Source organism: Thamnophis elegans, chromosome 5 (genome assembly GCF_009769535.1).
Source record: "Thamnophis elegans isolate rThaEle1 chromosome 5, rThaEle1.pri, whole genome shotgun sequence".
In the NCBI taxonomy this organism is placed as follows: Eukaryota; Metazoa; Chordata; class Lepidosauria; order Squamata; family Colubridae; genus Thamnophis; species Thamnophis elegans.
The window spans coordinates 76,305,712-76,323,000 of record NC_045545.1 but is presented as its reverse complement, the minus strand read 5'-3'; the positions used below and the strand labels follow the sequence as shown (position 1 = coordinate 76,323,000).

Here is a 17,289-nt window from a genome sequence, read left to right as displayed (position 1 = left end):
GACTGAAATTGGGGGAGTAGTAGAAAAAGTAATTGCTCTTCTCTTTTTCTCTGTAACTTTCTTCTTTCTCTTTATTTCCACTAGCAGAGAACTGAGTGAACTAAAGTCCAACGGTATCAATTTTCTTCTAATTTTCTACCCAGTACTTTAGTAGTGATCCAAATTTTCCTTTCTGTATTGTTTGCCTGTAAAAGTTATTTCACTTTCTGGCATTTAAAAACATTAGAAGACCAGATCTTGGACCTCCATCATGTTGTTCAACTATGTCCTCCACTGATACTCTTGACTCTAAGCCAACATTATCTGCTTTATTTGTAGAAATTGCTGCCAACCATGGTTGGATATTTACATTGTTGTTATATAGCTTTTTTGTGCATGCATACGTGTGTGTATTGTTACACAAATCCAGCGTCATTTGTTATTTTTCAATTATTGCAAATGTTAAAAGAAAGAAAGAAAATAATACATACAGAAGAAAACTAATGTCTTATACTTTGCTAGCTTCCATTTCATGGTGCTGTATTTAATCCTACTTCCCACTTGCTTTTAGAAGTGTAATCATGCAGTAGAAATGAGCAAGGACAGGTTATGATACAGATCTTGCTCCTTATTATGCATTCAACAATGATGCTGTTAATCAAGAGTAGTATCTGTAACAAGTAAAAAAATTGTTGGAAAGGCTTCAATAACTGCCAAGGGAAATGAAAGCAGGCTACACAGTAGGAAATTGGTTAGCATGCCTTTATTGGGTTTTTCAACTTGAAAAATTGAATACTTCCAAATGCCTTAGCAAGGGAAGGGATTTTTGTCTTATTTCAGGTAAATTATTCTTCATTTTTTATTTAACTGGGCTTCAAAGTAGGAAATTATACCTTTTTGGCCCCCTGTTCCTCTTCAACACCATCTCCTATTACAATGTACACAGCTTTCCGTCCGAACCTCTGCATTATCCTTTCAAAACAGCTTTCTTTTCCTGTATAGGAAAGGACAAGTATTAAATATCTTTGCAATAGAACTGCGAGCTAAAGCTAACCCTTGATTTTAATTCATTGATTGATTGATGGATTCATTCATTCACTCATTCAATGTATATCAACCTTTCTACTCTGACAAAAAGAGCCAGTTTAGTCTAGGACAGCACCAAGTGCCGAAATAGGAGTGCACATGTGCGTGTGGGGGAACACGGGAAACCGGAAGAGCAGCTCCCTGGTGTGGATACACAGGAGCACCAGAAACCGGAAGAGCAGTTCCCTGGTGCGCATCAGTTTCTGGCATGCGAATGTGCACAGGTTACCTGGTTTTCCGGTTTCTGGCGTGCATGCATGCTCTGGCCGGCACACATTTGCATGGTGGAAACTGAAAGCTCAGCTTCCCAGCATGCACATGCGCACTAGGGAGCTGCTCTTTTGGTTTCTGGAACTCCCACATGTGTGAAGATGTGTGCCAGAACCCAGAAGAGCAACTGCCGATGACTGGTGTGCCTGGAGAGATGGCTCTGCGTGCCACTTCCAGCATGCATGCCATAGGTTCGTCAGCATGGTTTTAGGACTTAAGACATCAGATTAGAAACCAAAAATGCATGAGTTCAAGTCCCCCATAGCCATGAAAGCCAGCTGAGTAATTTTGGGCCAGTCAGTTTCTCTCAGCCCAACTCATTTCAAAGGGTTGTTGTTGTAGGGAAAGAAGAAGGACGCATGTATGTTGGATATGTTTGCTGCCTTAATTTATTTGTAAAAATAATAAAGACGGGGTACAAATAAAATAAGCAAATAAATTTCTTAGGCAACTGTTTGTTCTCTCCATTAATTTTTAGGGATGGGGTCATCCATCTATTTATTTTCATTGCCCCAAGGGATGGGATCCCATCTATTTCCATAATAAAACAGAAATGGAAATGAGAGGAAGAAGAGACACTCTACAATAGATATTGCTTATAAAAGAAGATTAAAATAAAACCTTCAGTACACAGTCCTGTCAATATTTTTATACATAAATTGGAACAACCTACAATCCAATTATTTGCTAACCAACTATACAAACTGGTGATTCAAGCTGTTATTCTATGCATTACATATTGTTACTCGTATTCTCATCAAAAATAAGAGCAATTAGACATGCCACATTATTTACCACTGGCTGATATATCTATTATCCATATAAACTGCTGCATTTTTAACACTGAGCAAGTAATGGAGTCTCTACAAAGGGCAGTCTTTACAAAGTGACAATTTGAGTTACACCATTATAATCCTTGCTACCGGTACGGTATCTAAATTGTATAACGATAATGAGGTGTTCTGTAATAATTTTGAAAACCTGTGCCTGCATTGGGAAATGATAACTAGAACAATAAATTCCCAAATCATCTGGGCGAAAGGACCATCACTAATGCCAATTTCATTCACCAACAAATATTTATCTTCACTATGCTAGAAAGCATTCAAGAGATCAGAATCCAATATAGGCAGTCCTCAACTTACGACCACAATTGACCCCAAAATATCTGTTGAGACATTTGTTAACTGAGTTTTCCTCCATTTTCTTGCCAGGGTTATTAATCCCTGCAGTTCATAAATTAGTAAGCTGGTTGTTAAGTGAATCTGGCTTCCCCATTGACTTTGCTTGTCAGAAGGTCATAAAAGGTGATCACACGATTCTGGGACAAAGCAAAGAACATAAATATGAACCAGATGGCAAGCATCAAATTTTGATCACATGATCATGGGAATGCTGCAAAGGTCGCAACTATGAAAAATGGTCATGGTGCATTTTTCAGTGCTGTTGTAACTTTGAACAGTCACTAAACAAACTGCTGTAGGTCAAGGATTACCTGTAGTATTTTAAATAATTGGTTCCATTGCTCTTATTATTAGTTTTTCCCAACTATCCAGTGACTAGTAAAATGACTGATATTTTATATAATCTTGCATTTTGGAAAAGCAGAGAATAGATTCTGGCTTTCTTCCACATAGAATAGAATAGAATAGAATAGCAGAGTTGGAAGGGACCTTGGAGATCTTCTAGTCCAACCCACTGCCTAGTATTGGGAGAGGGAAGAAGAGAGAGAGAGGATGTGGGAGTATGTGAGCATATCTCTATTTATATATCTAGAATAAAGCTGGTTGGACCTGGGATGGAAATGTTTGAGGTTGTAGAGGCTGTTAGCAGGATTCACTATCCATTCTTTATTTCCTTTTTTATTCCTTTGTTAATGTACTCTATTTTTTATTTTGTAATTTATTGGCTTTTATTGTACAGTGCCCAGAATCAGTTTGGACGGTGCCTAAATTGAATAAAATAAATTAAATCTCTAAACAATCAGCAGTATTCAAGGCTGAACGTATCCAGTTCTCTCGTAGGTTTTCAGATCCCTGATCATTCTCGTTGCCCTTATTTGAACCTATAATATCAGAACTTGATATAGTACTCGAGGTGGGATATGAAATATGCAAAAGAGAATGGATGTTATTGTTTCTATCATTTTAAAATCAAATTACTATTGACAGTCCAATGTTGAATATTAATAAAACGATCGATACACACCTGCAGTTTCCCCAGATTGTTCTTACCTGTCTTGGTTGCACTATAAATATTTTCAATGGGGAAGACAACACCTAGTCCATACAACAGAACTTTTGCAAGTGCTGGGATAAGCTGAGTCGTAGTCACCAAAACATTTACACAGTTAGGCCTGAGGACAGAAAGCAGCATCAAAGAGTAAGTTATTGTGGGTCTTTTCCTTTCCAGAACAAGTTTTTTTTCTGCCTTATATTAATCTGGAAACAGTATGTAAGTTTTGCCAACAAGTCCTATGAAATCAGTGATTAACACAGCTAGTAGTGACTAGACTTTTCAATGTTTTTTTTCTCTGTGTAAAACTAGTGAAATATGTCATAATTAATTACACAATAGGGATATAAATGGAATAAAACTTCAATAGCATTGACCCTGTGTTCCTGTTGGGGTAGCCAGTTTCTTTCATTTCTTTTCCTGCTTTCTACAGAAAGTGGAAAAGAATGAGCCAGGAATGGGACTTTTGGAACTACTTCCTCCACCCATGTCCATAAATTTGGATGAAGATATCCTTGAAATTAATATGCCTTTGGAGAACACAGGGGAGAAGTAAAACTTCTGCAGCCTGGGAACAACATGTTAAGCCACTCTTACCGGGAATGTATCAAATCCAACGCTTTCAAAGCATGCGTTAGCCAGAGATCAGTGAGCGCTTCCAGTTCTGCTCTTAACTGCAGCCAGCTTTCCCTCTTAGGAGCTCCTATTAAACCTATAAAGGAAGCAGAATGTGTAGTTAGTTCCATGGGAAGACTCCGTACCTGGAATCACTTCTACATGGCTTCTGCAAAGCCTGGCATCACAGGTTGGAACGCACCGGAAAACATGAGCTCAAAAGGAAAGGGCCCAGTCATCCAATGTTAATAATGCTGAAATTAAAACAGGCTAAAAATAAAAATTATTTCGAGAGTAATACCGTAATAGAAATAAAAATTGATTAGAGGAAGAATATTCCTGTGCGCAACAACCTCTTGGAGGTGATTTGCTGACGTCCCACCATGGCACTAATATAAGAGAGGAAGCAAGGATTACATCTATATATGCATATTCATACTTGATAATGATCATACCATTACGATTTATATTGATTGTTTCCTAGTATGATTTGATTGCTTATTTGTACCCTATGACAATCATTAAGGGTTGTACCTTATGATTCGTGACAAATGTATCTTTTTTTATGTACATTGAGAGCATATGCACGAAAGACAAATTCCTTGTGTGTCCAATCACACTTGGCCAATGAAGAACTCTATTCTATTCTATTCTATTCTGTTCTAATCTAATCTAATCCTATTCTATTCTACTCTACTCTATTCTACTTTATTCTATTCGAAGTGACCTTAGTCCAACCTCTGGTTGAGTGCAGGATTCATTAGACAAGCTGACAGATGACCATCTAACAAAGCAGGACTCACCATTAAATGTGGCAGTCTGGATTATACCCTGTATAGTCAGCAGATTCGTCGTCATGTTTAGGCTAAATCTCCTTTTTTTTTTTGTTTAACCCATTGGTTATGGTCTGCTCTTTGGGGCAACAGAGAATAAGGCCCTTCCCTTTTCTCTGTGATAAGTCTTAAGACATCTGGAGACCGCTATCGTATTTTGTCTCAGTTGTAGACCAGGGGTAGTCAATCTTTTTATATCTACTGCCCACTTTTGTATCTCTGTTAGTAGTAAAATTTTCTAACTGCCCACCGGTTCCACAGAAATGGTGATTTATAAAGTAGAGAAGTAACCTTACTTTATAAAATTTATAAAGCAGAGTTGCAGCAAATCCCTATCGCCCACCATGAAAGCTGGAACGCCCACTACTGGACGGTAGGGACCAGGTTGACTACCACGGCTGTAGACTAAACATTACCTAGATCATTTAACCATCTCATAGCACTTGCTTTCCAGATCCTTCACTTCCTCTGAAGCTGCTCCACCTTGTAACTGCCCATGGTGCCAGAACTGGCCACAGTACTGCGAGTTCTCTCCAAGGCAGAACAAAATGGAATAATTACTTCCCATGATAGAATGACATGCATTCTATGACATTGTTACTATAACCCAAGATAGTGTTTGCCTAGAATCTGATTGGTGGGAATTATTGCCATCAGAAGTGTTAGCATGAAATTGCTAATATAATGTTTCATTTAATATGCTGGTGGATAACTAAAAAGAGACAATTTAGTTTAACTGTTATAATATAATATTTAACAATTTAATTTTAATATGATTTTATCTGTTCATTGCTATTATCTTTTAAGATCATTGCAGTTTACATTTTTTACAAATAATATAAATGAAAATAAAAAGATCTTCAAGGTCTCACACAGAGAGCTTTATTGATGTTTTAAAATTGAAATGTTAGGAACTGTTCATATATTGTGTTTAATCATATTCAGAGAACCTATCCACCGTATTGTGTTAATTAGCCCAAGCAGTGTGCTGGCCAATCAAAACTTCGTAGTGTTTCTCAAGACACAAAATCTCTCAATTTTCAATTTACCATAAAAGGCAGAATAGAGAGTCATGGGCCTTTTATTTCAATCACCCAATATTAAAACCACAGAAAGCTTGAAAATAAATCAATTGATTCTGCTAACTAGATGAATCACAGCAAAGGTAGACATTCAAAAACATGTCGTCTCCTTTGTTGTTTCCATCTCTCTCTAAATTACAGAGTGTTCTTTGATTTGCTCTAAAGAACAGAAAAGCAGGTTCTTGGGGAGATGAGAAGCTGACTTCCCTGATGGGCTGGGGAGACACTTACCGCCAACATTGTTTTTATAGGTGTTGTAGAGTTCTTTCACCCTCCGGTAGCGGAATGCTAATTTCCTCATCCAATCAACGCCCCCGTGAACTCCGGAACCCAGACAAAGATTTGCTCCAGTATTTGAACTGTGAAAACCATCTGCTGAGAAATTATATGTGCTGTGGCAAAGGAAGGGAGAGAAGGAGAAGAAGTGAAAATAATCACCTAATTTTCCATTAGGATTGAGAAACTAGCAAAGACAAACGAAGAGAAATTAAGATACGTTGCAGATTTCTGGCCAAGTTAAGGACAGTGGGGAGAAAAATCTCATGCTGTTTTCCCCTTCCCATCTCTCTTCTAGCTGTTCTGTCTTTGCCAGTGATGTAGCTGTCATCTGATGTACCTTAATTCACTGTTGGTAGATGGAATAAAATCTTTGGTAAGCTTCCCCGACATTCAGAGTTGACAAAAAGAAAGGTTAAGACGACGATTCCAGTTTATTAGTAAGCTTTTTTGTGCTAGGCCACTGAAATAAGAGTTTTCAAAAACTCTTGTTCAGCTCTTTAGTTTTTAAAAAAATGAAAGACTAATTGCACAACAGTCTCCATGCTGCTGCCTCTTCAGTACTATTTTTTTAAAATATTCCCATTATATGATTTGCACTGGAAACAAATAGTAATTTTACTCAAATGTGATAAAATACAGATTGCTTCAAGTCACGTTTGACTCCAACTAATTTTATGGAGATGTCTGTATACTTTACCGGGGCAAACAATATGTAAGTGGTTTGTCATTGCCTTCTTCTGGGATTTTTTTTCTTAATTTTTCCAGCCTAGTTTGTAATGCTGGCATTTCCTGATGGCCTCCTACCAGAACTAATCAGGTCTAATTCTGCTTAGCTTTTCGAAATCTAGAGGATTAATTGAAATATAAGGGATATATCTATTTCACTTCTGAACAAATTCACTTTTGACCGCCGCTGGAAAACAATACAACAATTTTCCTATCACGATACAGAAATTCTAATATTCTAATATTCAAAAGCATAAATAATTTTCCCAGCATACACATCAAATTATGCCATAGCTTTTTTTTCCCTGACAGCAATATGTATTATTGAGTCTAGCTATACTGGATTTTTCAAGACTGGGATGTCTCACCTTAAATCTTGTCCATTGTCATCGGATGATACATCATCTATGTGTATCTGGTCACAGTCCTGAAAATCATTTCAGAAACAATCAGGAAACAAATACGGCATTATGAAAAAACAACTGAGAGAAGATTCCACAACAATTTCTGCTCAATTACAGTAATCAGATTTCAAGCAGCATTTCAGATTAAGCATTTCTGTAATGTTATATGGGCAAACTCGATAATACTCATAGACAATAAGCTCATTCATAGAACTGTTTATTCACCTAAGGTTCCCTTCTTTTCTATTCATTCCAGGCAATAAAGGAACATAAAAATAAATAAAATAATTATAAATAGGAGTTCTATATAAATCAGTTTTACAAGCCCAAGCAGGTGAGTTCATACATGTTAAAGAACTAGAATTGGGATAGAACAGAAGTTATGATGCCACAATTCCTAATTATTAGGCTATTGAGATCTGCCATTTACAGGTAGTCCTTGCTTACCAGCCACTCACTCAATGAACATTCAAAGTTACAACAGTGCTGAAAAAGATTACTTATGACCCGTCCTTGAAATTGCAGCTATCACAGTATCCCCACAGTCACATGATTGCAATTCAGACACTTGGCAACAGATATGCATTTATGATGGCTGTGACCTTCACAGATGGCTTCTCACAAGCCAAGTCAATGGGGAAGACTTCAAAAAGTTGCAAGTCATGGTCAGGTGACATCAGACTTAATGGCACTCAATGATTCACTTAACAGCCTCAGCCAGAACTGATGAACTGATGAAATGTAAGTCATATGATTTCAGCTTATAATTGCATTGCTTAACAACAGAGTTGCCAGTTCTAATAATGCGGTTGATGAGTGAGGACCACTTGTACTGTATATGCATTTACATACAAATATAATTTCTACTTTTGAAAAACTTTGTACTTTTACAGGTAGACTTTCTTAGAAACATTTTAAAACTTAGATCATTTTCTGTTAAAAACTCAGCATTCACTTTAGCTCCACTGTAGACTTTAACACAGTGTTTCTCAACCTTGGCAACTTGAAGATGTCTGGACTTCAACTCCCAGAATTCCCCAGCCAGCGAATGCTGGCTGGGGAATTCTGGGAGTTGAAGTCCGGACATCTTCAAGTTGCCAAGGTTGAGAAACACTGCTTTAACAGATAAAAACATTTCTCGCTGTGGGCAAATCTGACATAGCAATTCCATACTGATTGTTATATTTATAGTTCCTTCCTTCCTCAATCTTTTTCAGGCGGCATATTAAGTCTGGGCTGACTGTACAAACATGGCCTGACAAAAATAGAATTAAAAGCACTTTTGAGACAATTAAAAGCACATTTCGATAATCACACTCCCAGGCTTTCCAGAATGATAAAACCATACACAACCATGCATGTGAATTATGAAAGCCACACTGGAACAATATTGTCGCAGCCCACTCAACTTCAGTTGCTGTGAGCAGTACCGCTATGTCAGGGGAAAGGTATTTGAGGAAGATCTGCTTTCTTCATTTGTGAATGAACTGTTCTCTAGGCTAAAGTTTGACAACAGTAGCGATCACATTTCTGACTCAATAAAGTACCATGACACTTGGTGAGACACTACCTCATAGTCCACTGCTGACTGATACTATCATGTTACTGGGCAAAATGCAGCAAAACTGGACAAGGCAAGAATGTAGATCATAGTTTTTACTCCATTATTATGTTACCAGACTAATTTTTTATTCTTGCAGATTTTGCTTTTGAGAGTTGTTGAGGAAGGCAGGAAGAAGTGAACATCTGGGTGATTGAATGTAAAGCTCAAGTTTTTCTCAACTATAGAGTGGCAATGAGTTATTTCTAAGTGCAGGGTTCACATCTGTTAAGTTTGATATGCTAAGATGTTATACTGTAGGGTTCTTTGATTAGTGGATCTCATGCTGGCCACGTATGCAGTTAAAATAAACATGGACACGACTTATGGTCTCCCAAAGCATCAGTGGTGGGTTCCTATCAGTTTGGATCGGTTCGGCAGAACTGGTAGTAGTTTGGCGGCCTGGATGGCTGGAACTGGCAGCAACCCAGGCCTGCCACCCCCCTGAACTGGTTCTCCTGGTGGTGGTGTAAGTGTTGCCATCTTGTTTTTTGCTTCTGCGCATGCGCAGAGCAATTCTTATTGCTCTGTGCATGCATGTGCATCACACATTAAGCGTGTGCATAGTGCACCCACGAGCGAACCGGCAGTAGTGACTGCCAGAACCCACCTCTGCAAAGCATGTGTTATCATGTATTAATATTTAGAGCATTTCATTGGGTAATTAAATGTGAAGTAATGAAAGTAACTCTACAAGAGACAGCATATACTCAGATGGATTTTGGATTTTATCAATAAGGAGAAATAGGATTTCAAAATTCAAAGAAACAATCCAGTCCAAGCCAACATTTTGAAAAATGAAAACTATAAAATTGCAGATTCAACTAAAAAGTATCATAATGATACCACAGGTATCAATTACAAATGGTAAATAAATAATTTATTAGATTTGGCAAAACATTACCCATATGTGGAGACACACACAGATATTCCATTATATAATCTGATAAGAGACCTCTACTTAGGTTTTATTAATTTTATTTATTTAACATTATTTATAGCCTGTTGTAATCCCAATGGATTCGAATTCAGGTAAGTTTACTGCAGTCATTAATCAGCAGAAATCCCAAAGTATTAAATTTGCAGAGGAAAAAAACTTTAAAAACCCTAAAAATTACACCATCAAAACAGATCAATATGCTACTGAATTTCTTTTGTAGAATTGTGGCATACAGGGGGGTGGTGGGGGGTGGTGCAAAGAATTAATGGGACAAGTCTCCAAACCTGATTTAAATTATTATTTTTAACTAAAATATATTTTATTCCAATGAGGCAAACTGAATTAACTAATGAAATAGTTAATATGTCAACCAAGTTTTTAAAAAATACAAAACCAAGTTGAGACTACACCTGAAGGAGCTTCCTATGCAACTGAAACAACAAAAGATTATGTTGCATCTGAGCTGAATGGAAAAAACCTAATCTGATGCTTCATCCCTCATACAATTTCATACATACTAATTTGCAATTGTGATTGTGGGATCAAATAAGTTGCACATCCCTTCCTAAACCACTTGGTGGTGGTGTGGCATATTGCATGCTTAGTATTCTCTTCTTTCAAGATTCTTTCCTGCTTTAGGCCAGACTTGATGAGACCTTCTGAGCATCTCATCCACTGTTTTGTTTTTAAGATTGTAGTGCAGACACCCAGGTCTACCAATCTAATGAACGCTCACTGTTTCCTCTGATCAAAAGTTCTCACAAGCATTTCTTCTACAGGTCCTAAGGTAAAGGTAAAGGTGAGAGCCAGCGCTGTCCGAAGATGTCTCTGTGGTCATGTGGCCGGCATGACTAAATGCTGAAGGCGCACGGAACGCTGTTACCTTCCCACCAAAGGTGGTTCCTATTTTTCTACTTGCATTTTTTACGTGCTTTCGAACTGCTAGGTTGGCAGAAGCTGGGACAAGTAACGGGAGCTCACTCCGTTATGTGGCATTAGGGATTAGAACCGCCACACTGCCAACCTTTCTGATCAACAAGCTCAGTGTCTTAACCACTGAGCCACCTAAAGGAGTAAAAGCAAGCTGATGGGGAAACCACTTTTGCTCAGAAAAATGACGCTTTAAAAAAGTGTCAAGCATGTCCCCTAATACTCTGATCAAATGCTCTGTTCTCCTTCAGTTTTAGTCAATGTATTTCTGTCTATTCTGTCTCCTACATCTCATTCAGTTTGAATCCTGAGAGATCCACTCTAACCAGAATTTGAGCATCGGTTTCCATCAACTGTCACACAGTATTTACTCCTGTAGAATTGCTAAACAGATGAATTGGGACTTTTGACTACTTCCTGGCTCAGTATTTGGGGAACTTCAGCATGAAAGAACTATTAGGTTCCCGGAATGAAGAGGCCAGTGATATTTTTAAGAGGTGAAAAATGAAACTTTTGGGGGAAGAATTTTACATTCTTTTGACACAAACAAGAAAAAAAAAGTTCAGATTCTGACACATTTAAACATATTTTTAATTAATGATCACATCTTTTTCTGATAAACTATTTATTTATTAGATTTTTATGCCACCTTTATTACTTTAAAGGGAACTCAAGGTAGCGAACATACATAATCTTCCTCCTCCTTTTTTTCTGCACAACAACTCTATGAGGTGGGGGAGAGTGATTAGCACAAAGTCACCCAAGCTGGCTTTCATACCTAAGGCAGGACTAGAATTCAGAGTCTCATGGGTCTAGCCTGGTACCTTAGTTGCTAGATCAAACTGCCTCTTCGTTGAAGTAGAAAAAATATATCAATTTTTTAAAATATTTTTTTAATTCTTTTGATTTTTGCCATTAAAGAAAGATGGAAGAAGTATATTTGTCCCATTTTTATTGCCCCTAGTATTTTGCTATCCAAAACCACAAGCCCCGAGCCAAATTATCTTTGATTTAAGCTCTAATTAGCAAAGAAATGAGGGCCAAATTGCATGGTACATCTTTTATTAACTATAAATAGCAATCACTAAGGGGGGCACAATTAGAAGTGGAACTATAATTCAAAGAGAGGGGTTGAAATATTCTGTTCTCAATCTTGGCAGCTTTAAGATGTGTGGACTTTAACTCCCAGGATAACCCCTATATAATGAAAATCTTTCTTTTCTTTCTCTAAACAGGGGAAGTGAAGTTACCTCAGGATCAATGGGGTCTTTCTTCCTTCCCATGATTTCTGTTCTCTCTCTCTCTCTCTTCTCTCTCTCTCTCTCTCTCTCTCTCTCTCTCTCGTCTATATTTCGCACAATCCTGATCAAGGGTCTTCATAGTTTCTATTTATAAGTTTTTAAAATTAATAAAGTAACAAACAACATGTTTTTGGGAGAGCTGCACATTCGTTTCCATCTTGAAATATTCCAATTCAACTGAATTCACTCTATTCTTATAATACTGTATACTATTATTATACTCTATTCACTGAAGTGAATACTAATAAAAATCACATGCCAGGACTTTTACATGCATTTTACTTTGAAAATAGGCAGAATTTGGACCCTAAAGTATTTAGTAGGTGGAAATTACTATTAATAAGTAGAATCTAATAATAATTATAGGTGCATTCTAAATATTTATGAAAATAAACTGATGTTATAAGATTGTTTATTTTCTTTGGTAACCTGTTGAAAGGAATGATATGTTATCCATGGATATTTCAACCACAACACAACACAAACTGCTCCATTCAGCTGCGTAAACTAAACTGAATATAATTTTAGCTCTGTAACTTTATTTTGTGGTTGTGTATAGCACATTTATTTTAGTCAGAGGACCCAGTTTGCCACATGTGTCATTATACTGGAAATGCCCAGATTCTGAATACGTAGTTCCCAGTTGTTAAATTTTGTGCTTAACTTATTAAACTTTAGCTATTATTTAATCTAGTAAAAAGCACTATAACAGTCTAAAGCATTTTAAAACTATCTTCAGATTTGTGAATTCCAGATCGGTAAAAGAGAAAGAAAAAGAGAGCATGTTTAGCTGGCAATACCTAACCTTTTATTTCCATCCGTGGCCAAGCAGGTAAACTGATAGAAGTTCTTACTTGGTGTCTGGTAGTTGTGAGGGACTGCATGAGAAGTACTAAATTTAATGCCAGAAAGATGGAGTGCTTACTAATCCAGAAACAATCTGAGATCATGATGGCTCCCAACCCTGAAGGCCTTTTTTAAGACCTTAAAGACCTGGTTTCCTTGCCTGTACTATAAACATACCTGATGTCTGCTAAATGACCAGATCAATTAAAAAGTTTGCATAATTTACAGAGAAAGTATGCAGTCTTTGACTATACCACAAATCATAATCCTAAATTTCCTATTATGTGGAAATGAATTAAGTAGAGGTGAGAAAGATAACCTTTTTCTTTCTAACTATTTTAGAATTCGGGAGTGAGATAATAATCTTGTTTGCGTGGTTGCTACAGTAATTCATAGTAGCTATATTATTCTAATAGAAGAGAATATATGTAGCTCAGGATTGACCTGTGGAGTCCTTGATGCTCTCTGAGCTGGGTGGTTTGCTTGCAGATGTTTCATTACTCAACTAGGTAACATCATTAGTGGACTAATAAATGAACTGACGATGTTACCTAGTTGGGTAGTGAAACACCTGCAAGAAAACAACCCAGCTCAGAGAGCAGCAAGAACTCCACAGATATGTTGTTCCTTAGATGGTTTTGGTGGTCCAAAATTTATTTAGAAACATCAAATACCCAGATGTGAAGCAGTACATTTGTTAACATTGCAACTAAATGAAACAAGAAAGCAAACATGTTCAAATAAGAGGAAGCGCATTCACTGTAGCTCTTACTAAGGTGTGAAAACTATTTCCATTTGATTATTATTAACTAGCTGAGTGACTTCCATACTTGTATTATGAAACAGGAAGATTACAGAAGCAAACATGTATGCATATCTGCTTTAGTTTTCTTTTCCTAACTTTGATGCATGGGATATGAACCAAGAATCATCTGCAACCTTCAAAGTAGTCCTCGGTGGAGAAGCCTCAGGCCATGATTAAGTTGAACTTTACTCAGAATTTTTTGCTTTGCTTGATAAAAGGCAGAAAAGAAACAAATGATGATTGTTCGAGCCAGCACCTCCAATCTAGTGCCCTCCAGTCTTCATAATTCCCAGTTAGATGAGAGAAGAAATAAAATGAAACAAAATCAGTACCTACCTCCAGGTCATTAAAGAACAGGTGTGTATCTGCAAGATTGAAAATCATTTCTTCCATCATAAGGCCTATCCGAACTGATGTAGTAGTGTCCTGTTGGGGAAAAATAAAAGCTATTTATGTTTTTCTACCTATCTGTTTTGACAGAGTGAAAGTTCAAGAAAGTAAATATTATGGGCTTTAATTCTGAAAGGACATTTTCTGCTGTAGAAGGAGGACTATTTTGATGAATAGGCTATAGGTGTTGTGATTGTGCTTGCACATCTAAAACATTTCTAAAACCTTTGCAAACCTTGTTTACCCTTGTTTGTGATAAAAAGCACACGCTCTATGCCTATAAGCTAGAACCTGTACATAAGAAGTTGTGTTTTGCTGGGTGCTACCAGTAATTACTATGGGTAATTACTAATAGTTAGTGCAAAACTAATCAAGAGAAATGCTTGAACCCTGATCAGGACTGTTGCTTCAAAAATAATTCCATATAGTGTAAGAACATCACACAAATCACATCAAGTAGCAGCTTCACTTATTTTGTGATGAGCTCGTCTGAATAATTTTGTGCGAGTGTAGTATTTTCCATGTAGAATCTCCAGTACCATCTCTGCACTGCTTAGTTCTCATAGGAATCTTAATTCACATTCTTATTTTCCAAAGGAATAATTTTAATGATAAACATTAAAGTCAGAGGAACAGATCACCATGAAAGTGGGAAATCACATAGCTTGGATAGGATACTACTACCATACTCTGGCTTAACCTTGAAGGTTGCTGTGATATTAAACATGTGATTTTGATCTTATTAGAGGGTCACCATACCAATACAAATGCAATGGAATACATGGACCGCTCAACCTGGTTTTCTATCTTAAAAATCTACACTAGCTTTAAAAATGCAACAATCCCATGAAAGTCAAGTAATCCCGATATCACACTTTGTGACTCAACTTTGATCAGGATGGTGGTGGATAGGAAAGATTATTGTCAGAGATTTACACATGTGGTCCTACTTAGTTTATCCTCCATAATCTGTGCTTTGCTCTGTAATAAATATTCCGAGTTTAAGCTTTGAACAGAATAATTTGTTTGATGCCAGCTTGAATGGGAACATTTCCTCTTACTGAAAAAAAGAAAAATAGTTCAACTCATTAAGATACTATTCCACAGATGAAAGTGAATGTGAACTAAAGAGTATGAGTGCATGGAAGGCCTGTTTGCAACACTCTGTTGGAGTTCCTCACTTGTGTTTATTAGCATGATTATGAAATTATGAAATGGGACACGGTGGCTCAGTAGCTAAGACGCTGAGCTTGTCAATCAGAAAGGTCGGCAGTTCGGCGGTTCAAATCCCTAGCGTCGCATAACGGAGTGAGCTCCTGTTACTTGTCCCAGCTTCTGCCAACCTAGCAGTTCGAAAGCATGTAAAAATGCAAGTATAAAAATAGGGACCACTTTGGTGGAAAGGTAACAGTGTTCTGTGCGCCTTTGCTGTTTAGTCATGTCAGCCACATGATCACAGAGACGTCTTTGGACAGTACTGGCTCTTCAGCTTTGAAACGGAGATGAGCACCGCCCCCTAGAGTTGGGAAAGACTGGCACATATGTGTGAGGGAAACCTTTACCTTTACCTATGAAACTCACTGTCCCAAAATCATTTCAGGCTCTGAAACCCTGGCTCTTAGTTTTATTTTGAAAACAAACAACAAACATTTGCTTAGACTTGTTTTAAAATGTACTTAGTTATTTCTGTCTCCTTTTTTTTTTTTTTTTAAAGTCTGTATAAATTTGGCTGGACTTCTGCGTGCAATTCTCCCTCAACTCCCCTTCCTCCATCATCACCAGTACAACAACCCCTGCTGATATTGTAACAGGAAGTTGGAGGCAAATTTTATCTTTGGCAATCTCTCAAACGCAAGTCACTCTTTGTCTTTTCAGTTTGTGCTTCCAAATCATTCACAGTCAGGCTTAGGTTTTAAGTGGTAAACTGTTAAGACTTGTACGCTGCCACTCGTGAATGGCCAGGGCTCGAGTGCTCTTCCATCTTACCCAGGTGTCAAATCATCTGATATTTCAAGTGTTTGTGTCATGAACTTCTACATCTCTCTGGCATTTCTAAAAAAAACAAGCCATACACACAAAAAGCTCCAAGCAGCAGCGACTCTTGTATTGAAACAATCAGACTTTTCTACCTTCCTGCCAAGTACTTGCTGATGCCATGAACAAATAATGACTTTTCCACCAGGAAGAAAGCATTAATTAAGCATATTTGTCAGATTTCCATTCTACAGGGAGGAAAGGGGGGGGGGTTTATCTCTTGGAGGTGTCAGCCAAAGGTGAAAGGCAGATTACTGCACAATGCAAAGCCTTCCAAGTTAAATCTCATCTTTGTGGTTAGTTTAATAATAAAGTTGTCACCAAAGAGTTTAATGGTTTTAATTTGGTTTAATTACTTGGAAATGGAACCAGTTTGTTTGCTTGTATTAACTAGAAAGAAAGGAGATTGGGAGTGGGAGAAAAGAGAGTGTGCCACATGCCTGAGTGAGGATAGGCTATCTTTATTCTTTAGTTGTTGAGTGTTATGCCTTGATGAGAATATAAGAAAGCAATTATACCACTTAGCATTTAAGCAAGTTTGTTTGAGTTCCAGAACAAATTCTACTTGCCTCCACCAATGCCGTTTGTTCCATTCTTCTCTAATTATTTATTTTAAAATGTTGCTTAGGGGAATCATTTATGTCAATAAAAGAGTCAGACTGGGTCTCTTTTGACAACTGTTTTTTTTACAAGCAGTCATGAATCTTTTCATAAAACAAATTCACATAATGGCAAATTAATGGTTGCCAGGAGGCACAGGCGCAAGCAGGATTAATATAAAAATCTTGTATACAGAAGAAGGAAAAACACGGTATACTTTCAAATGTTTAAAAGAGATTTTTAAAAAAAATCATAGCAAAAATTGAGACAACCATGTATATAGCAGAATGGTTTAATGAGTCAAGATAATTGCTAGCAGGAATATTAAAATCTT

The 17,289-nt window shown here is 37.2% G+C and overlaps 1 protein-coding gene across 1 annotated transcript in view; it reads right to left on the bottom strand.

Moving 5' to 3' along the window:
• The window catches only part of EYA2 (EYA transcriptional coactivator and phosphatase 2), a 65,856-nt gene that overhangs the window by 2,896 nt on the left and 45,671 nt on the right, over nt 1-17,289 (bottom strand). Inside the window, exons 9-14 of the mRNA XM_032218385.1 lie at nt 14,268-14,357; nt 7,474-7,532; nt 6,332-6,492; nt 4,168-4,282; nt 3,570-3,691; nt 873-973 (exon numbers count right to left, since the gene is read on the bottom strand). Coding sequence (XP_032074276.1) covers nt 873-973; nt 3,570-3,691; nt 4,168-4,282; nt 6,332-6,492; nt 7,474-7,532; nt 14,268-14,357 — 648 coding nt within the window. The remainder of the gene's footprint in view (nt 1-872; nt 974-3,569; nt 3,692-4,167; nt 4,283-6,331; nt 6,493-7,473; nt 7,533-14,267; nt 14,358-17,289) is intronic.